Consider the following 22,930-nt stretch of genomic DNA (forward strand, 5'->3'; position numbering starts at 1 on the left):
AACACATGAAGGAAAAAATAAGATAACAAAAAAAAGCCTCACTCAAATTACATTAGTGTCAGAAGAAGTCGCTCCTCAGCAGAAATACTGTGCCACATGGTGGTTTTCTGGTATGATATTCCCGGCATCAGCATCTCCAAAAGAAGGTCAAGTGTAGATACGCTCATGCTACAGTAGTCATAAAACTTTTGCATAGCTCATCATACAGTCTATTAAAGTGACCCTTTGTAGCCCTTTTTGTCAGTAGTTGATGGATCCAGTATCGACAACGCCTCCTCGGATTCTCTACAATTTGGAAGGGCTGCCCCTAGCGCCGAGATAAGACCTAGTGGAAAAGTATCCATTTGGTAGTGTTAAAGGTCAGATTGAAGGTCATGTTGTTGCCAACAAATACAACAAAACCAGCCAACAGGGGTATTATGAGGGAATATTCACACAAGATATAAGTGTTCCCAGTTTGAAACATGGGAAAGAGGCTTTTTATAAGGTTCTACCCAAGGATTGCTTATGCTTTTTATTTAAAACACATGTTAAAAAAAAACGCATGACAGACGGATGACATTCGTATCACATACTCTCGGACCCGAAAAAAAATGCACAATCGCATTACACACTCAGAGGAATCGGATACAAATTCGCATGAAACTCGTTTGACTCCCCTGCATCAAAATCAGACCAATTTTAGAAACGCTAGTGTGTCTCCAGACTGAGGGTTCACTCACAAGAGTGTATAACTCAGATGAGTACAATCTGATAAAAAAGGGGATTGCCCTCAGACCAATGTTATTTAATGAGGCCGTGCAGATCTGCGTATTTTTTCTCAGTTGTATTCGGCATGAGCAAAAATTTGCAGCATGCTCCGATTTGACTCCGAAATCGGTTCAGTGCCAGAAAGTATCAGATGCCATACGAACCATCAGATTTTTATGAATGCATTATAATTCTATAACCTAGGAAACTGTAAATGATTGATTGCTGCTGAGTAAAAAACGGATTTCACAAGGACAGCACACAGATAACAAGTGAGAAAAAAAATCATTCCACTTTTCTGGATGAAAATCGGACTGATTTTTTTTTATACGCTTGTGTTACCCGAGCCAAATGGGGAGATCTATTGTCACTGAATACAGTGAAGTTTTACGCATGAATAGCTTTACTATCACTTTAAATACTCTTAGAATGTCGTGACATCACTGATTGTTGCTGCACATTCCACACCAGAACGTGCTCATCTCTCAGTGAAGATCTGGCCAAGACAGAAAAATGTCCAATCATCAAGACGCTCCAGTTGTTATTTTTGACAATGGATCTGGCATATGTAAAGCCGGACTATCCGGTGATAATACTCCAAGATCAATCATTAGCTCAGTAATTGGTCACGCTAGAACTGGATACAGTATGCTGCAAGCCAAAAGAAAAGCTTACTATGTTGGCGAAGAAGCTCAGACCTTAAGAGGAATCTTGGCATTGACATATCCCATAGAGCACGGCATCGTGAAATCATGGCCGGACATGGAGAAGATCTGGAAACATGTGTATGATTGTGAGCTTCGCATGCAATCCAATGAAAATCCCGTCTTGCTATCTGAAGCTCCGTTCAATCCAAGAAGCAACCGTTAGATGATTGCAGAAGTGATGTTTGAAAGCTTCAATGTCCCTGCCATGTATGTGGCTTTACAAGCTGCCCTGTCTCTATATGCCAGTGGTCATACAACAGGCTTAGTCGTGGACATTGGAGATGGTGTCACCAGTACGTTTCCCATATATGAAGGTTCTCCACTGCCCCATGCAGGTAATGGTGAAACATGTTGGTCAATGAATACTAAGCAATAATCTGCGGGCACACTATGCACTGATAGATGATATACAGTCCCGATACTGAGACTATTCAGGTCTCTTCATCAGACATAGACTAAATACTCTCAAATACGCTCAAATTTTAGTATTTTTACATCTAATGGCTAACTTGTATATAGATATATATTTACTCTGTGCAGTACAATCTCAGAGTTCTATGAGATAATATACACAGCATCTCAAAAAGGGTCAGCTACCACTCTTCCTCCAGATACTTACCTATAACATCTTAACAAAGACCACTATATCTACTAGTTACATAATTTACTAAATAACCAATTGTTTTGTGCAGCGCCCCAGAGTCCTGGTCGTTGCAGTACTGTAGCTCCGCCGCTAAGGGGGGCTATGGTACGTCTGATGGCACTGAAGGAGTTCATCTGACCAGGTATCACAGACACCAATACATTTCACAGTCTGGCCTCCAGGTGGAGCTAAGGGTTCTATTTATTAGGCCACTCCTCACAATCTGGTAAAACTGGGGGTTAGGCAGGAAGTTAGGGAGAAAGCTGACTGGGTTGGAACCAGGCAACACCTTGTGGCAGAGGGTGTTGTGGGGGAAGATTCAGAGGGGTCCCTGTCAGGGGTGGGATCCTGACAGAGGCCTAGCTACCAGAGAGAACGTTACGGGACCGCGCCTGCACGATAAAGCGGCAGTATCCCAAGAAAGGATAAGAAGCGAGATTTATTGTGCTGAGTGAGAAACGAGATCAACGCAAAAAGGAGAATACCAGTAGGAGTCGTGCTGTAAGACGAGGCAACATCCTATTGAGGCGCATAACCGATGGCCGGAACGCCGAGGAAGTATAGAGCTCCAAGCCAAACTTCAAACCTACGGCAGGACAGTCAGTTACAGGCGGGCTGTCTCACCCAGACCCAGGAAGACACAGGGGGGTAACAACAGGAGTGGGGCGACGCTGGAGTCCCGGAAGAGCTCCGAGCCTCCCCGTCATACGGGTGCATCCTAACCGTAAGATCAGGGGGACGTAGAGGGAGAACATCAGGAACGAGTTGTGAGGGAACACGAGAAACAGACACAACAGTTGTGGGGTACTATCCCGTAAGCACAGCAGGGGAGGACCACAACACAAGCGCAGGAAGGTAGGCACAGATTTCCACCTGCAAAGGGAACTCTGGAGGTGCCATCGGACCGGCCGGACTTGCGCAGCCCTGTTAACCGTATTCCGGATTGAGGACTCAGAAGCCTTCAGTAAAGAGGTAAAGAGACTGCAACCTGGTGTCCTCGTTATTTACTGCACCGCACCACCACCATCATCCACATCTATTATTGTACGCCCCTCAGCAGGGTCACGGACCGGGTCTAGCCACCGTGACAACCCCAGAGCAGAGACTCAGAGGCCCGGTACCGGGTACCTCTCGGCCCTGCGGCAGTGGGGGCGCTACAACTTGGCATCACGAACAGGATCTACTTAAGCCTGAAGAATCAGGTCATGTGTGCCTTGGAACTGTGATTTATTACACTTGGACTGTGACTTATTGCAAAGACTGTGCCGCGCCACTTGCTGCCAAAATCCGTCATTACAGCGCTGAGGAGAGCGCAGGAGAAGAAGAGGGGTGTGGAGTGGGCATAGACAAGCTGGAGAGCGCAAACGACAATGGCCGCCCAGTCTAAATATTTCTGTGTCCTGAGGACGTGTCTGTCAGCAGCCGAGGTCCGCCTCCTCATTCTCTTTGGAGGATGGAGACCATGGAGACGGGGCCGCCCACGAAAGAGATCACGGGAAGAGGACACCAGAGAAGAAGCGAAAATGGCGACGCCGGGAGCACCGCGTGGGAATGACCCGACTTAGCGAGAGGCTGCACAACCCGACACAGCCCCGGACACGCCATCGTTGCGGGAATTGACCCTTGCAGAGCTACCGATAGGCCGACCCCCATGGCCGATGTCCGAGGAGTGTGTGGCTGCAGCCGAGGCCCGGCAGATAGCCTACCGCCTGGAAGCCGATGCCCGTGTGATCGCTCAGCTGGGCCAACCTACGGAGGTCCGCCTGTCTCCGGTGTCCCCCGCTTCTTTCAACCCGACCGCGGCGGAGTGTGAGCTGCAGGCACAGGGCCTGAGGATCCTGCCGGAGGCGGAGCACCTGCAGCGCCTGATGACCGCGTGGCGGAACAGACCCCAACCGGCAGCCCAGGTCGATCTGAGGAGCGTTGAGGAGGTTCCACCGTCACACTGGGGTGTAGTAATATCCTTTAACTCCCGGAAAGGAAGGGGAGTTATCCAGGAGATCGGGGAGCCACTGCAGGTCCGTGTGGATCGGGAAGAAGTGGAGCCCTGCGGGGGAAGGTACGAATCCGACCTGGAGCCTGGTGACGCAGTGACCTACACCCGGTGGAGGAGGGAAGCTGGTGAAACTGGCTGGATGGCTCGGGGCGTCCAGCGGTGTGTCGCACTCCAGGCTGCTACCGGGACATCTGAGGACGAGCCTCCTGCAGAGAAAGTGATGGAACCTGTCTCCGAGGAACCCCCGGAAGTCCGGGCTCACCATGTGCCCATGGGTTGTGCTTGCCCATGAGTATGAGTAAGGAGGGCATCCCGCAGAGGGATCCTGTCGTTGCTGGAGCCGGGACCGACCCTTGCTACACCACGGCGACCCGTTGGCCGGGTGAGGCCTGGAAGGAGACCACCCCCTATATTGCAAGAAGACTGAGTAAGCAAAAATGCTTTATTGATTGTACATAGTTAACTGTTTGTTTTTCTGTTGTTTTGCTGCTAAAACCCGTCCAGGGTTAACTCTTAAAGGGATCCCTTTGTTGACCCGGGATCCCTATTGCCTTTTGTTTGTTTTCTACTTGTTGCCTCAGTTATCAAGAGACTGCCGAATCATGGACGGTGAATGATTCAAAAACTGATCTTGTAAATAGTTTGCACCTTCTTAAAGGTGCTCTCTACTGGTTTTATAAACGGAAGGACTCTTTGCGAAGACACTGGTCGCAGAACCAGCATTGGAGTCCTTGCTGCAAACAGACTTGCAGCTTGAGAAGTTGCACTACCTCATAGAGACTTGGTCCCCTCTTAAAGGGGATGTTCACGTATTGCACTTATGAACAGTGTTGCCTTAAGATGGTTGAATGGCAATAATGTCTTGAAAAGAAAGTACTGATGATGCTGATATGCGAAAGTTAAATGTAACTTAAGGTACCTTCACACGAAGCGACGCTGCAGCGATAGCGACAACGATGCCGATCGCTGCAGCGTCGCTGTTTGGTTGCTGGAGAGCTGTCACACAGACCGCTCTCCAGCGACCAATGATGCCGAGGTCCCCGGGTAACCAGGGTAAACATCGGGTTGCTAAGCGCAGGGCCGCGCTTAGTAACCCGATGTTTACCCTGGTTACCAGCGTAAAAGTAAAAATAACAAACAGTACATGCTCACCTGCGCATCCCCCGGCATCCGCTTCCTGTACTGTGTGAGCGCCGGCCCCTAACAGCAGAGCGGTGACGTCACCGCTGTGCTTTTACTTTCACTTTAGGGCCGGCGCTCAGTCAGAGCAGGAAGCGGACGGCAGGGGATGCGCAGGTGAGTATGTACTGTTTGTTTTTTTTACTTTTACGCTGGTAACCAGGGTAAACATCGGGTTACTAAGCGCGGCCCTGCGCTTAGTAACCCGATATTTACCCTGGTTACCAGCGTAAAACATCGCTAGTATCGTTGCTTTTGGTGTCAAACCTGACGATACACGCCGGTCTGACGACCAAATAAAGTTCTGAACTTTATTCAACGACCAGCGCTATCACAGCAGGTTCCAGATCGCTGCTGCGTGTCAAACACAACGATATCGCTATCCAGGACGCTGCAACGTCACGGATCGTTGTCGTTCTCGTTGTAAAGTCGTTTCGTGTGAAGGTACCTTAACTAGTTGATTGTAAGAAATGTTTAATAATGTTAATAGAAGAATGAGGACAGGAAGTGAACCCGTCGGGGTTAGTGGTGAGTCCTCTTAGGAGCCATATAGGGATGGCTCAGTGATCTTGAACTGAAAGAAAAATGATATGTTCTATACTGTGTATAGTAGTGGAAGGACAGTAGGCTCGGGCGGAAAGGGGCGGTCCTGTACAGAAAGGAGAGGCAGTAGGTCTGGAGCAGTTAGGACAGGCGGTCCTGCAGACGTAAAGTAGGAGAATGCAAAAATGTTGAGTAGCCTTATAATGTGATTATAAGAAGGTCTTTAGTGGATTTAGCGAGTACGTCCTTAAAGGCGATGTTAAATTATTGTTCAGAATTTGCACTCAGTAGAATACCCGGTTGGGTAAGCAAAGTTACTTATAGTCTGTTATTTAAAGTATTTAACCATGTTTGTAACGTTCAAGTGTCCTCACCTCCCATAAAGGGAAGCTCTGTTAAAAAGTTTACTTGTACTTGCATTTTCAAAAATTGTATGTCTTTTTGCTGACATGTATTGTTGTTTTCTTCCCAGTCCAGGAGTACTGGATTTAACCGGGGGGGAGTGCAGCGCCCCAGAGTCCTGGTCATTGCAGTACTGTAGCTCTGCCGCTAAGGGGGGCTATGGTGCGTCTGATGGCACTGAAGGAGTTCATCTGACCAGGTATCACAGACACCAATACATTTCACAGTCTGGCCTCCAGGGGGAGCTAAGGGTTCTATTTATTAGGCCACTCCTCACAATCTGGTAAAACTGGGGGTTAGGCAGGAAGTTAGGGAGAAAGCTGACTGGGTTGGAACCAGGCAACACCTTGTGGCAGAGGGTGTTGTGGGGGAAGATTCAGAGGGGTCCCTGTCAGGGGTGGGATCCTGACAGAGGCCTAGCTACCAGAGAGAACGTTACGGGACCGCGCCTGCACGATAAAGCGGCAGTATCCCAAGAAAGGATAAGAAGCGAGATTTATTGTGCTGAGTGAGAAACGAGATCAACGCAAAAAGGAGAATACCAGTAGGAGTCGTGCTGTAAGACGAGGCAACATCCTATTGAGGCGCATAACCGGTGGCCGGAACGCCGAGGAAGTATAGAGCTCCAAGCCAAACTTCAAACCTACGGCAGGACAGTCAGTTACAGGCGGGCTGTCTCACCCAGACCCAGGAAGACACAGGGGGGTAACAACAGGAGTTGGGTGACGCTGGAGTCCCGGAAGAGCTCCGAGCCTCCCCATCATACGGGTGCGTCCTAACCGTAAGATCAGGGGGACGTAGAGGGAGAACATCAGGAACGAGTTGTGAGGGAACACGAGAAACAGACACAACAGTTGTGGGGTACTATCCCGTAAGCACAGCAGGGGAGGACCACAACACAAGCGCAGGAAGGTAGGCACAGATTTCCACCTGCAAAGGGAACTCTGGAGGTGCCATCGGACCGGCCGGACTTGCGCAGCCCTGTTAACCGTATTCTGGATTGAGGACTCAGAAGCCTTCAATAAAGAGGTAAAGAGACTGCAACCTGGTGTCCTCGTTATTTACTGCACTGCACCAACACCATCATCCACATCTATTATTGTACGCCCCTTAGCAGGGTCACGGACCGGGTCTAGCCACCGTGACAACCCCAGAGCAGAGACTCAGAGGCCCGGTACCGGGTACCCCTCGGCCCTGCGGCAGTGGGGGCGCTACATTTGTATCTCCTGTACTATTGGAAAGTTTTCTTTAAATATTGGCCACCACAGTGTATGTAATTTTACTAGTGCACTTTTAACCTTACAGAGTAAAAGAACTAATAAAAGTTATATTTTATATTTAGGAATCTTTAGTTAAGAATTATTTGCCTTTGGCAATTTGTAAATAATGTCATTGTTATCCTACACTGATTCTAAGAACACTTTTGGTTGTTGATGCAGGAAATCGTCTTAACTTCGCTGGTCGGGACATCACAGATTATTTAATGAGGCTTCTTATGGAGACCAGACTTTCCTTTGTCAGCAGCGCAGAAAGGGACATTGCTAGAGAAATAAAGGAGAAACTTTGCTATGTGGCTTTAGATCCAAAGGAGGAAGCGGAAAAGTGTCCTTCAGAAGGTTCAGAGGAAAACATTCCTCCGGATGGGAACGTCGTTACCATTGGCACCCAGAGGTTTCTAGCACCAGAGCAGTAGCGTAGCTACCAGGGGGGCAGAGGGGGCCATCGCCCCGGGCCCCGCGCTCTGAGGGGGCCCACCGGGAGCTACGCTACTGTAACTGCATCGGCGTGCGCTGCGACCCGATGCAGTTACATTCTGCGGCAGAGCAGGGAGAATCGATCCCCTGCTCTGCCGCTATGGGGCCCCTGAGCAGGCGGGGGGGGGGGGCCCGGTGCCAGCAGTGGGCCCCCCGCCCGTCATCACATGGTGAGCTGTATCGGCGGCCGATACAGCTCACCGCAGTGATGAGGGAAGGAGCGCTGCGCTGCGCTCCTCCCATCATCCCCCACACTGTCTGACAGCGGGCGCAATGACGTCACCACCCAGCGCCCGCTGTCAGATGAGCGGGAGCAGGGAGTGCCGCTGGAACAAGGAGGAAGAGAGGTGAGTATTTATTTACTGTGTTTTTATGGGGGCTGCCTTATCTTCAGTATCTGCCTATAGGGAGGGGAGTGCTGCCTTATCTTCAGTATCTGCCTATAGTGGGGGAGTGCTGCCTTATCTTCAGTATCTGCCTATAGGGAGAGGAGTGCTGCCTTATCTTCAGTATCTGCCTATAGTGGGGGAGTGCTGCCTTATCTTCATTATCTGCCTATAGTGGGGGAGTGCTGCCTTATCTTCAGTATCTGCCTATAGGGGGGGAGTGCTGCCTTATATACAGGATCTGCCTATGGGGGGAGTGCTGCCTTATCTTCAGTATCTGCCTATAGGGGGGGAGTGCTGCCTTATCTACAGTATCTGCCTATGGGGGGGAGTGCTGCTTTATCTACAGGATCTTCCTATAGGGGGGGAGTGCTGCCTTATCTTCAGTATCTGCCTATAGGGGGGGGAGTGCTGCCTTATCTTCAGTATCTGCCTATAGGGGGGGAGGGCTGCCTTATCTACAGTATCTGCCTATGGGGGGGAGTGCTGCCTTATCTACAGGATCTGCCTATGGGGGGGTGCTGCCTTATACTACAGAGTCTGCCTATAGGGGTGCTGCCTTGTGCTATGTGCTATATTGAGGACTATCTGGCACATTATACTAATGGAGGTTATCTATGGGGCCATCATACAGTGTGGGGATTACAGAGTTGGAGCCATCAAACAGTTTGAAGGCTACTAAGGGGTCAGTATAATGTGTGGGTGGTCCTATACAGTTAGGGGGCATTATACTGTGTATAGGGGGGGGAAGACTCGGGACATTATTAAATGTAAAGTGGGCACTTATTGTAATAGGATGACTCAGGTTACTGTGACTATCAAAGGGGCACACAGAGGGCATTGTTACTTTCTAGGGGGCAAAATGTGGGCTCTGTTTTCTAGGGCACTTGCACCCATCATTACTATATTGTAGAGGGGTGCTTTAGAATTTAGAGGGTACAGAGAACCACAGAGTAGGTGCAGTAATAGGGTCACATACGGCAGCAGAGGCTCAGTATTGGGTTATCAGGTGCAGTAATAGGGACACATACGGCAGCAGTGGCTCAGTATTGGGGTATCAGGGGCAGTAATAGGGACACATACGGCAGCAGAGGCTCAGTATTGGGGTATCAGGGGCAGTAATAGGGACACATACGGCAGCAGCGGCTCAGTATTGGGGTATCAGGGGCAGTAATAGGGACACATACGGCAGCAGAGGCTCAGTATTGGGGTATCAGGGGCAGTAATAGGGACACATACGGCAGCAGAGGCTCAGTATTGGGGTATCAGGTGCAGTAATAAGGACACATACGGCAGCAGCGGCTCAGTATTGGGGTATCAGGGGCAGTAATAGGGACACATACGGCAGCAGGGGCTCAGTATTGGGGTAGCAGCAGGATGAGGGGTTTGTGCAGGTTGGGAATAGATGGTGATGGCTGGAATATGAGAAGTGAAACGTGTCCTTGTTTTTTTTTCTGCAGACGAGTTGTTGCTGGAAGAAGTTGTCATGTCGGTCTGGGCCAGATGGAAAAGACGGGAAAAGTGACGATTCCATCATAAAGAATGTCAACGGTAAGTCATTATCTGTAACTGTGCTGTGATCTCTTACATGTTCTGCAGGGCTGGTATCTACCACTGACCATATGGCGGTAATATCCATCTTGGTCGTTATATAGAGATTATCTTCAGTAACAGCGCAGTTTGCTGAGGTTCTCCTCCACTATTAGGGGGCGTCATCAAGTTGTACTCAAGGTTACCTGGTTAGGGGCCCACTCAGAAGCTTTGCCCCCCCTGGACCAAAACCCTAGCTACGCCTCTGCACCAGAGAGTTTATTTTCTCCATCTATCATTGGGATAGATGCCCAAGGTCTACATAAAATGATCCATGAAAGTATTTATGGATGTGCTATAGATGTCCGAAGGTCTCTTTTCAATAACATCTTGTTGTCTGGTGCATCTACCCTCTTCCCAGGTCTTCAGGATAGAATTTATAATGAAATCAGAACCCTGGCACCAAAGACTATTGAGGTGAAAGTTATTGCACCGAGTGACAGGAAATTTTCTGTGTGGATCGGAGGATCAGTCCTGACCTGCTTAGAGTCTTTTAAGGAGATGTGGATCACAGCCATGGATTACAGCGAGTTTGGTTCAGCCATTGTACATCGAATGGCCTGACTACATGAACCCTACTATGTCCTACTTATGTGACATTAAAACAGAATTCCATCTGAATACGAGTCCTTTCTGTTGCCTTCTGGTGGTTAAAATCAATAAGGTGCCATGTGGCCCAAATTTCTTACTTTGATGAGCAGCTTTTACATAAGACTTTATTTTGCAATGAATGAAGAATCTGGTGGTTCAGAGTCCACGCTGTCCAAGGTTCAACGTGTTTCAAGGTTTTCAAACCTCTTCATCAGGACCAAACAACAATGAAAAAAACAACAAAAGCTATCATTTGTGGTTTGGTCATGATGAACAAGTTTGGAAACCTTGAAACGCGCTGACAATAAACCCCATTCATGAGTCACCTTCGTGTGCGATCGTATCTTTGAACCATGGGCAGCGCAGACTCTCAACCACCATATTCCTCATTAATTGCAACATATCTCCTTGTTGGTCCTGCTGCAGCCTTTACATGCATCTATAGGAGTCGCGACTGTCACAACCCTATCAGTTGAATGTACCTATTATATTTTACATCACTTGGTTATCACATAAACCCTATTTGTGCTTTGCCTCTTCAGTTTCACCATTTGATTTACATTTTATGACATTTATGCAGCAGCAGACGATGGACATGACATGATAAATAACCATAGCTTACCTTGTAAAGCCCTTGCAATTTCAGTGGTTTCCACCAGTCCTGGAGATGGTTGCATCACCTTTGTAGCCAAGCTGTGATAAAGTATATGACTGCGGAAGTCACTGATTGGCTGCACTGGTCACATAAAGGATATGCTGCACAAAACCAAGGTTCAATGCGTTTCAAGGTTTCTAACCTCTTCATCAGGACTAAACAACAATAAAAAAAGGAATGGGCAGGAGAAGACATGAAGCAGCAACTCTGGAACTTCAAGGAAGTTTAAAGGAGCCATAGCTATTTATTATGTGATCATATTGTCTGCTCATTGACAAATTATATAAAGCCCTTTATTTTTGCACACAGCTTCTACAGTAGGAAAAATGTAATCCAGAAAATAACCAGAAGAAATCACTTTATTCAAATATAAAAACAAGAAGAATAACATAAATATTAATATTAAAATAAAACAACCCTAACCCTAAGAGCGGGGTCCCCAGAGAGATATTCTGAAAAGTAACCTGCCTCAGATGTAGTCTTCAGGAACTCACCCGTCCTCTGCCTCCGAATTTCTTGTACAGGGAATGGTGTGCTCCTTAAGACTGACAGGCACAATTGCAAAGCTCGTCCGAAGTGTGTATTTTTTAGGGACATAGTTATATGAGAATTTGGTTTTTGGGGCATGAGTTATGTTTGCCAGTGATTTTATTTTGGGGTACATCCTGTCTGTGACTAATGACACAAAGATTCCAGTGAGATAGGAAGGTGCTGTAACTGTATAGTCAGCGTGACTGTGAATAATAATACACAGATTCCAGTGAGATAGGGAGGTGCTATAACTGTATAGTCAGTGTGAATTCATTGATCTGTGATATGTTCTAGTGACAACACAACGCTTTAATAACAGTAATGTTTAACAGCTTCATGGATTCCTCTTCCTGAAGCGGTTAAAAGAAATAGCAAAAGACTGAACACATGCATAAGACTGAACACATGCATAAGGCCGGAGTCACACTAGACCGTAATACGGCCGAGTGCAATGCGATAAAAAATCGCATAGCACTCGGCTCAATGTTAATCTATGGGGCAGCTCCTATTATCCGTTGTTTTCTCGGCCGTATTCAGGATCCGAGTAGAATCGCAGCATGCTGCGATTATCAGCGTATCTCGGCCGAGAATCGCCAATGAAAGTCTATGGGGTGAGAAAAAATCGGAATACACACGGACCATCAGTGTGACTTGAGAGAAATACGCACCGGTGTTCTATAGAAAAGCCGGCAATTCAGCGCAGTGTACAGTAAAATCACACTGACATGTTTGAATAGAACAAATAAAATTAATGTCTACACATAGTGTAGGTATACAGTATATATTTATGTCAGTGAGACATATACTGTATATATATATATATATATATATATATATATATATATATATATATTTATATTTCATACAGCGCTAGATAGCAGAAAAGCCGGTAATTCAATTGCCGGCTTTTGCTATCTCCTTCCCAAACCCGACAGGATATAAGACATGGTTTACATACAGTAAACCTTTTCATATCCCTTATTTTTTTTACATATCCCTCACTACTAATGTTAGAAGTGTCTGTGTGCAACATTTTGGGGCTCTAGCTGTTAAATTAAAGGGTTAAAACGCGGAAAAAAACTGGCGTGGGCTCCCGCGCAATTTTCTCCGCCAGAGTGGTAAAGCCAGTGACTGAGGGCAGATATTAACCCCTTACTGACATCGGACGGGATAGTACGTCCGATGTCAGCTCCCCTGCTTTGATGCAGGGCTCCGCGGTGAGCCCGCATCAAAGCCGGGACATGTCAGCTGTTTTGAACAGCTGACATGTGCCCGCAATAGCGGCGGGTGAAATCGCGATTCACCTGCCGCTATTAACTAGTTAAATGCCGCTGTCAAACGCAGACAGCGGCATTTAACTACCGCATCCGGCCGGGCGGCCAGAAAGGACGACATCGCCGACCCCCGTCACATGTTCGGAGGTCGGCGATGCTTCAGAATAATAACCATAGAGGTCCTTGAGACCTCTATGGTTACTGATCCCCGGCAGCTGTGAGCGCCACCCTGTGGTCGGCGCTCAAAGCACACCTGATTTTCTACTACATAGCAGCGAACAGCAGATCGCTGCTATGTAGCAGAGGCGATCGTGCTGTGCCTGCTTCTAGCCTCCCATGGAGGCTATTGAAGCATGGCAAAAGTTTAAAAAAAAGTAAAAAAAAATGTGAAAAAAATAAAAGAAATATAAAAGTTTAAATCACCCACCTTAAGCCCCAATCAAAATAAATCAATTAAAAAAAAATCAAATCTACACATATGTGGTATCGCCGCGTTCAGAATCGCCCGATCTATCAATAAAAAAAGGCATTAACCTGATCGCTAAACGGCGTAACGAGAAAAAAAATCCAAACACCAGAATTACGTTTTTTTGGTCGCCGTGACATTGCATTAAAATGCAATAACGGGCGATCAAAATAACGTATCTGCACCGAATTGGAATCATTAAAAACGCCAGCTCGGCACGCAAAAAATAATCCCTCACCCGACCCCAGATCATGAAAAATGGGGACGCTACGAGTATCGGAAAATGGCGCAATTTTTTTTATTTTTTTTTAGCAAAGTTTGGAATTTTTTTTCACCACTTAGGTAAAAAATAACCTAGTCATGTTAGGTGTCTATGAACTCGTAATGACCTGGAGAATCATAATGGCAGGTCAGTTTTAGCATTTAGTGAACCTACCAAAAAAGCCAAGCAAAAAACAAGTGTGGGATTGCACTTTTTTTGCAATTTCACCGCACTTGGAATTTTTTTCCCGTTTTCTAGTACACGACATGGTAAAACCAATCATGTTGTTCAAAAGTACAACTCGTCCCGCAAAAAATAAGCCCCCACATGGCCAATTTGATGGAAAAATAAAAAAGTTATGGCTCTGGGAAGGAGGGGAGTGAAAAACGAACACGGAAAAACGAAAAATCCCACGGTCATGAAGGGGTTAATGGCCTAGAGAGGGACCATGGCTATAGGACCCCCCTGGCTAAAAACATCTGCCCCCAGCCACCCCAGAAAAGGCACATCTGGAAGATGCGCCTATTCTGGCACTTGGTCACTCTCTTCCCACTCCCGAGTAGCAGTGGGATATGGGGTAATAAAGGGTTAATGTCACCTTGCTATTGTAAGGTGACATTAAGCCAGATTAATAATGGAGAAGCGTCAATAAGACACCTATCCATTATTAATCCAACAGTAGTAAATGGTTAATAAAACACACACACACATTAGGAAAAAAGTATTTTAATGAAATAAAGACACAGGGTGTTGTAATATGTTTATTATACTCTCAATCCAATTGAAGACCCTTGTCACCTGAAACAAAGTTAAAATAAAAAAAACAACAATATCCCATACCTTTCCGGAGCTCAGTCATGTCCCACGATGTAAATCCATCAGAAGGGGTTAAATAATTTTACAAGCAGGAGCCTGCTAATGCAGCTGCCCCTGCCTGTAAAAACTGGGGAATGAATGGGAAGCAGGGGAACGTAACTACCTAGACTTGCGGTGCTGCGCGCATTTTAAAATTACGTCACGGCTTGTGATTGGTTGCGTGCCGCCCATGTGACCGCGACGCGACCAATCACAGCAAGCTATGACGTAATTTCAGGTCCTGTATGCCTAATTCTGCATTCAGGACCTGAAATTACGTCACGGCTTGCTGTGATTGGTTGCGTGCCGCCCATGTGACCGCGACGCGACCAATCACAAGCCGTGACGTAATTTTAAAATGTGCGCGTTTCCTGCCTCCCGTGACGTCACGGCTTGTGATTGGTCGCGTCGCCCATGTGACCGCGACGCAACCAATCACAAGCCGGAACGTAATTTTAAAATACTGAATGCCTAGAATTAGGCATTGAGGACCTGAAAATTACGTCACGGCTTGCTGTGATTGGTCGCGTCGCGGCCACATGGGCGGCACGCGACCAATCACAAGCCGTGACGTCACGGAAGGAAGTAAACACGCGCATTTTAAGCAAAGAACGCTGCCGGTTCCCTCGGTGAGGTCCAGGCTGCGTCGGAGAGGTGAGTATAGCAATATTTTTTATTTTAATTCTTTATTTTACACATTAATATGGATCCCAGGGCCTGAAGGAGAGTTTCCTCTCCTTCAGACCCTGGGAACCATCAGGGATACCGTCCGATACTTGAGTCCCATTGACTTGTATTGGTATCGGGTATCGGTATCGGATTAGATCCGATACTTTGCCGGTATCGGCCGATACTTTCCGATACCGATACTTTCAAGTATCGGACGGTATCGCTCAACACTAGTGCCCATACTTATGCACCTGTCAAATTTTGTTTGAATGCAGATTGCACATTTTCTCTTAGTACAATAAACCTCATTTCAAGGCAGAAACATTACTGTGTCCAACAGTTATTAGATATATGAAACTGAAATAGCTGTTGCAAAAAAAACAATTTTAAAAAACATTAAGCTTAAGATTAATAGGGGTGCCCAAACTTTTTCATATAACTGTATATATTTAGACTGTATATATGTTTTTACTAATATTTGAGGCCATGGATCCATTCTATGTCCGTTTTGCAAGGCAGCGAGAAAATCTCGCCGTACGGATGTCACACGGATAATTTGATGCGGGGAAATCGCATCCTCGCTCTGCACACGGATCACTGTTTTGTAAACATTTGTGCGATTCTCGTCCGTGTAAAACGGACCGTATTTTTATACGTTGTGTGTGTCCCCGGCCTAAATGTCATTTTTACATTGCCGTGGACTATGTTCACTCTTGTGGCGCTTGCTTCTGAGATGCAAAACTAACAAGCTTTTCCTGTCCTGTTTGTTTTTCGGAAGTACAATTGATGCAACTTTTTAAAATCTTTTCTATAACAGATACATTATTTAATTATTTGAATACTTGCTTTAATAGTCCAATTTATGAACCACGCACTCGAAATTCATATTGTACGCTGTTGCCGCAAATTTGCTTCCAGACATGAACTACTACATACTTGTTTGACTATTCCAATTTGGCACCCGTGTGCCCCACAACTATGCTGTGGGCTGTTGCTGGATTGTGAGATGGTGTGCCTACCTCTTGGCTTTCTTTATCCATATATTTGCATACAAATTAATAGAGTAAATTGAGATATTTTAAAGTGCTGGTCTGTTTTTGCATACCTATGTAAATTGTGAAATTGGAGTCACGTTGCGGCGCCCCCACTGCCGCAGGGCCGAGAGGTACCCGGTACCGGGCCTGTGAGTCTCTGCTCTGGGGTTGTCATGGTGGCTAGGCCCGGTCCGTGACCCTGCCGAGGGGCGCACAATGAAAGATGTGACGGGTGACGGCGGTGATGCTGTAGTAGTGCGGTGCAGTAAATAACGAGGACACCAGGTTGCAGTCTCTTTACCTCTTTACTGAAGGTCTCTGGGTCCTCAGTCCAGAACACGGTTCACCAGGCTGCGCAAGTCCGGCCGGTCCAATGGCACCTCCAGAGTTCTCTTCACAGGTGGAAATCGGTGCCTTCCTTTTAGCGCTATGTGTTGTGGTCCTTCCCTGCTGTGCTTACAGAAAGTCCCCACAACTGTTGTGTCTGTTTCTTAAGTTCCCTCACAACTCGATTAGATGATGTTCTGCTAATCCTCCGTCCCTCCCTGATGTTCTGGTTGGAACGGCACCCGTTTGACGGGTAGGCTCGGAGCTCTTCCGGGACCCTAGAGTCGCCCCTCTCCACAAGTTGCCCCCCAAGACTGCATAGGTGATTTAAGTTAGACAGCCCGCCTTAAACTGACTGTCCTGCCGCTGTTTGGAGTATTGCTTGAAGCTGAATGTTATGATACTCCCTCGGCGTTCCGGCCACCGGTAGTGCGCCTCAGTAGGATGTTGCTTCGGTCTTACAGCACGACTCCTACTGGTATTTCTCCTTTTGCGTGATCTCGTTTCTCACTCAGCACAATCTATCTTGCTTCTAATCCTTCCTTGGGCACCGCCGCTATGCTGAGCAGGCACGGTCCCGTTACGTTCGCTCAAGTTTCCAAGCCTCTGTCAGGATCCCACCCCTGACAGAGACCCTACTGTATCTTCCCCCACAACACCCTCTGCCACAAGGTGTTGCCTGGTTCCAACCCAGTCAGCTTTCTCCTCTAACTTCCTGCCTGACCCCCAGTTTACCCACTATGGTGGGGAGTGGCCTAGTGAATAGAACCCTTAGCTCCCCCCGGAGGCCCGGCTGTGAAATGTATTGGTGTCTGTGATACCTGATCAGATGAACTCCTTCAGTGCCATCAGACGCACCATAGCTCCCCATAGTGGCGGAGCCACAGTACTGCAACGACCAGGACTCTGGGGCGCTGCACTCCCCCCTGGTTAAACACAGTACTCCGGGACTGGGAAGAAAACAACAATACAAGTTAGCAAAAAGACATACAGTTTTGTTGAGTGCAATAACAATAAGCATATTTAAACAGAGCTTCCCTTTATGGGAGGTGAGGACACTTGAACGTTACAAACATGGTTAGATATCATAGCAACATGCTACAATTAACTTTTCTTACCCAACCGGGTATTCTACTAAGTGCAAAATTGTGGAACAATAATTTAACATTGCCTTTAAGGACATACACTCTGAATCCACTAAAGACCTTCTTATAATCACATTATAAGGCAATTTAACTTTTTCATTCTCCTTCTTTAAATCTGCAGGACCGCCTGTCCTAACGGCACCAGACCTACTGCCTCTCCTTTCTATTACAGGACCGCCCCGTTCAGCCCGGGCCTACTGCCTTTTCAACTACTATACACGGTATAGAACATAACATTACTTTCAGTTTAAGAGCACCGAGCCATTTCTATATGGCTCCTAGGAGGACTCAGGGTTCACCTTCTATCCCCGTTGTCTATCAACATTATCTAGCATTTCCTATAGAACATTAAACTCTCTTCCATCTTTCACTTTCTTTCAGGGAACATCATCAGCATTTTTTCACAATTAACTAGTTGAATACATATAACTTTCTCATGTAAACATTATCATCACTTTCTTTCGTCAAAACATTATTGCTACCTGTCTTAAAGCAATATCACCGTTTAAGTGCGACAAATGAACATCCCCTTTAAGAGGGGACCAAGTCTCTATGAGGTAGCACGCCTTCTCAAGCTACCAGTCCATACTCAGCAAAGGTTCCAGTGTGGTATCTTCACAAAGAGTCCTTCTTTAAAGTAAAACCAGTAGGGAGCACCTTTAATAAGGTGCAAACTATGTACAAAAAGTTTGTATCATGCACTGTTCATGATTGCGGCAGTTCTGGAAACTTTGTGCAAAAACTTGAAAAACAAACAAAACAATAGGGATCCCGGGTCAACAAAAAGGATCCCCTTAAGAGTTAACCCTGGATGGGTTTTAGCAGCAACATAAGAGAACAGTAACTATTTACATATTCATGGTATCGAGGTTTAGCCTTCTAAGTCGGGGGATGATCTTTGTTCCACGGCCGACGCAGCACCCGTACTGGTAGTTGGTCTCTCAGATGCCATCAGATCAGCCGGTGTCTGGATTTGAAGGCTAATCCTGCTTGCAAGTTCGGTAGCCGCTACAAGGTGTACAGTGGTGATAGGAACAAGGTCTGGCAAATCGGGATCATTCATGATCGGGGCAACAGGGGGCGCCCTCTCAGGTTCACACCGTCGAACGTTCCGGGCACACCATCCTTGTGCATTCCGATGACGGGTGTAGGTCACCTGATCCCCCCTTTGCAAAGGGTCACCATCTCAACTGCAGCAGGGGGTTTTCACGTTATAGCTAGTAACAAAGACATCAGTTGGTAGCCCCGGTTCCTGTATGGAGCCCCATCCCCTCTTCGGGTGGTAGGCCAGCACAGTTCCCCGCTTTACCACGTCTTTCCTGCCGGGCGCAGACTTCTTACGCCGTGTATCATGTTGTTCGGTCTCGTCTCGATCTTTCCAGTGTTGTATTAGACATTGCTTATACTGTTCCCAGGTAAGTACCGCAAGGGTGAGGCCATCCTCCCGGGTCCCATCCGGCCCGGTCCAGGGAGTGTCCCACCGGAGGATCACCCCGTCTAGGCCCACATCTATGGGCTCTACCATCTTGGTTGGTAGCGGAGGCACTAGCTTTCCCATCGCGTTAGAGGTCAGGATGACCCGCTCCACCAAGAAGGAACGATCATTGCTGGGGTGAGGAGCGGTCACAGGAGCAGGATCGGTCAGGGGAGCCGGATCGGTCAGGAGAGCAGAATCGGCCAGGGGAGTAGGGATGCCGTCCATACCTGCGCCTGATGTGATTCCACCGATGTCACTCCGGTCCATTGACAAGGGCACTGGAATCGGCTGCAGCCCGGACCGCGGCTCTTCCGGAGTCACCTCTTGAGGTAGCTCTGCCCTCCAGGGTTCCGTGGCTGGGATAGGTAGGCTCGGCTCCTCCACTGGCGGCTCCACGGGGTTCAGGTCTCTCACCGGCGGTGGACGCGGGTCCGCCTCTGATGGGTGAGGGCAAGCCGGGATCACCTCGCCGTTGCTCGGGCACTTGCTGCTCATCGTCGCTGTCTGGCATTCGGCGGCAACGCATGCACCTGGCTCTGCCATTTCTCCGAGGTCGGGCTCCTCTTTCACCTCGTTCCCGCCGTTGCAAATCAGGAGGTGGCTCTCCTCTGCTGCTGGGCAGGTCGTCATCTCGCAGCAGGAGTTCGAGGGGGCGGTCGCTACTTCTCGCGCCGCTTTGGTAGTCCCCTCCCATGGCACGCCCTTCTTCTTCATCTGCGCTCCCTGTGACGCTGCAATGGCGGCGGTTTTTGGCGCAAACTTTTGGCGGCAAGTAACAATCCACAGTCTTTGCAATAAAGTACAGTCCAAGCACAACAGATCACAGTCCCAAGGCACACATGACCTGATTCTTCAGGCTTAAGTAGATCCTGTTCATGACGCCAAGTTGCGGCGCCCCCACTGCCGTAGGGCCGAGAGGTACCCAGTACCGGGCCTGTGAGTCTCTGCTCTGGGGTTGTCACGGTGGCTAGGCCCGGTCCGTGACCCTGCCGAGGGGCGCACAATGAAAGATGTGACGGGTGACGGCGGTAATGCTGTAGTAGTGCGGTGCAGTAAATAACGAGGACACCAGGTTGCAGTCTCTTTACATCTTTACTGAAGGTCTCTGGGTCCTCAGTCCAGAACACGGTTCACCAGGCTGCGCAAGTCCGGCCGGTCCAATGGCACCTCCAGAGTTCTCTTCACAGGTGGAAATCGGTGCCTTCCTTCTAGCGCTATGTGTTGTGGTCCTTCCCTGCTGTGCTTACAGAAAGTCCCCACAACTGTTGTGTCTGTTTCTTAAGTTCCCTCACAACTCGATTAGATGATGTTCTGCTAATCCTCCGTCCCTCCCTGATGTTCTGGTTGGAACGGCACCCGTTTGACGGGTAGGCTCGGAGCTCTTCCGGGACCCTAGAGTCGCCCCTCTCCACAAGTTGCCCCCCAAGACTACATAGGTGATTTAAGTTAGACAGCCCGCCTTAAACTGACTGTCCTGCCGCTGTTTGGAGTATTGCTTGAAGCTGAATGTTATGATACTCCCTCGGCGTTCCGGCCACCGGTAATGCGCCTCAGTAGGATGTTGCTTCGGTCTTACGGCACGACTCCTACTGGTATTTCTCCTTTTGCGTGATCTCGTTTCTCACTCAGCACAATCTATCTCGCTTCTAATCCTTCCTTGGGCACCGCCGCTATGCTGAGCAGGCACGGTCCCGTTACGTTCGCTCAAGTTTCCAAGCCTCTGTCAGGATCCCACCCCTGACAGAGACCCTACTGTATCTTCCCCCACAACACCCTCTGCCACAAGGTGTTGCCTGGTTCCAACCCAGTCAGCTTTCTCCTCTAACTTCCTGCCTGACCCCCAGTTTACCCACTATGGTGGGGAGTGGCCTAGTGAATAGAACCCTTAGCTCCCCCCGGAGGCCCGGCTGTGAAATGTATTGGTGTCTGTGATACCTGATCAGATGAACTCCTTCAGTGCCATCAGACGCACCATAGCTCCCCATAGTGGCGGAGCCACAGTACTGCAACGACCAGGACTCTGGGGCGCTGCACTCCCCCCTGGTTAAACACAGTACTCCGGGACTGGGAAGAAAACAACAATACAAGTTAGCAAAAAGACATACAGTTTTGTTGAGTGCAATAACAATAAGCATATTTAAACAGAGCTTCCCTTTATGGGAGGTGAGGACACTTGAACGTTACAAACATGGTTAGATATCATAGCAACATGCTACAATTAACTTTTCTTACCCAACCGGGTATTCTACTAAGTGCAAAATTGTGGAACAATAATTTAACATTGCCTTTAAGGACATACACTCTGAATCCACTAAAGACCTTCTTATAATCACATTATAAGGCAATTTAACTTTTTCATTCTCCTTCTTTAAATCTGCAGGACCGCCTGTCCTAACGGCACCAGACCTACTGCCTCTCCTTTCTATTACAGAACCGCCCCGTTCAGCCCGGGCCTACTGCCTTTTCAACTACTATACACGGTATAGAACATAACATTACTTTCAGTTTAAGAGCACCGAGCCATTTCTATATGGCTCCTAGGAGGACTCAGGGTTCACCTTCTATCCCCGTTGTCTATCAACATTATCTAGCATTTCCTATAGAACATTAAACTCTCTTCCATCTTTCACTTTCTTTCAGGGAACATCATCAGCATTTTTTCACAATTAACTAGTTGAATACATATAACTTTCTCATGTAAACATTATCATCACTTTCTTTCGTCAAAACATTATTGCTACCTGTCTTAAAGCAATATCACCGTTTAAGTGCGACAAATGAACATCCCCTTTAAGAGGGGACCAAGTCTCTATGAGGTAGCACGCCTTCTCAAGCTACCAGTCCATACTCAGCAAAGGTTCCAGTGTGGTATCTTCACAAAGAGTCCTTCTTTAAAGTAAAACCAGTAGGGAGCACCTTTAATAAGGTGCAAACTATGTACAAAAAGTTTGTATCATGCACTGTTCATGATTGCGGCAGTTCTGGAAACTTTGTGCAAAAACTTGAAAAACAAACAAAACAATAGGGATCCCAGGTCAACAAAAAGGATCCCCTTAAGAGTTAACCCTGGACTGGGTTTTAGCAGCAACATAAGAGAACAGTAACTATTTACATATTCATGGTATCGAGGTTTAGCCTTCTAAGTCGGGGGGTGATCTTTGTTCCACGGCCGACGCAGCACCCGTACTGGTAGTTGGTCTCTCAGATGCCATCAGATCAGCCGGTGTCTGGATTTGAAGGCTAATCCTGCTTGCAAGTTCGGTAGCCGCTACAAGGCGTACAGTGGTGATAGGAACAAGGTCTAGCAAATCGGGATCATTCATGATCGGGGCAACAGGGGGCGCCCTCTCAGGTTCACACCGTCGAACGTTCCGGGCACACCATCCTTGTGCATTCCGATGACGGGTGTAGGTCACCTGATCCCCCCTTTGCAAAGGGTCACCATCTCGACTGCAGCAGGGGGTTTTCACGTTATAGCTAGTAACAAAGACATCAGTTGGTAGCCCCAGTTCCTGTATGGAGCCCCATCCCCTCTTCGGGTGGTAGGCCAGCACAGTTCCCCGCTTTACCACGTCTTTCCTGCCGGGCGCAGACTTCTTACGCCGTGTATCATGTTGTTCAGTCTCGTCTTGATCTTTCCAGTGTTGTATTAGACATTGCTTATACTGTTCCCAGGTAAGTACCGCAAGGGTGA

At 47.8% G+C, this 22,930-nt stretch overlaps 1 protein-coding gene across 2 annotated transcripts; it reads left to right on the top strand.

Annotated features, from left to right (window-relative positions):
* The first annotated feature begins 1,257 nt into the window (after nucleotides 1-1,257).
* On the top strand, nucleotides 1,258-10,565 carry LOC143768895 (actin, cytoplasmic-like). Of its 2 annotated transcripts, none has more exons than XM_077257511.1 (4): nucleotides 1,258-1,543; nucleotides 1,634-1,792; nucleotides 7,660-7,909; nucleotides 10,169-10,565. In XM_077257511.1, the coding sequence occupies exons 1-4, from the start codon at nucleotides 1,264-1,266 to the stop codon at nucleotides 10,512-10,514; spliced, it is 1,035 nt and encodes a 344-aa protein (XP_077113626.1). In that variant the 5' UTR covers nucleotides 1,258-1,263; the 3' UTR covers nucleotides 10,515-10,565. The 2 variants fall into 2 exon arrangements, with proteins under 2 accessions (XP_077113626.1, XP_077113627.1); XM_077257512.1 differs by lacking the exon at nucleotides 1,258-1,543 and having other exon boundaries at nucleotides 1,652-1,664; nucleotides 1,718-1,792.
* Nucleotides 10,566-22,930: the final 12,365 nt, after the last annotated feature.

The sequence above is a fragment of the Ranitomeya variabilis genome, chromosome 4 (assembly GCF_051348905.1).
Source record: "Ranitomeya variabilis isolate aRanVar5 chromosome 4, aRanVar5.hap1, whole genome shotgun sequence".
Taxonomy (NCBI): domain Eukaryota; kingdom Metazoa; phylum Chordata; class Amphibia; order Anura; family Dendrobatidae; genus Ranitomeya; species Ranitomeya variabilis.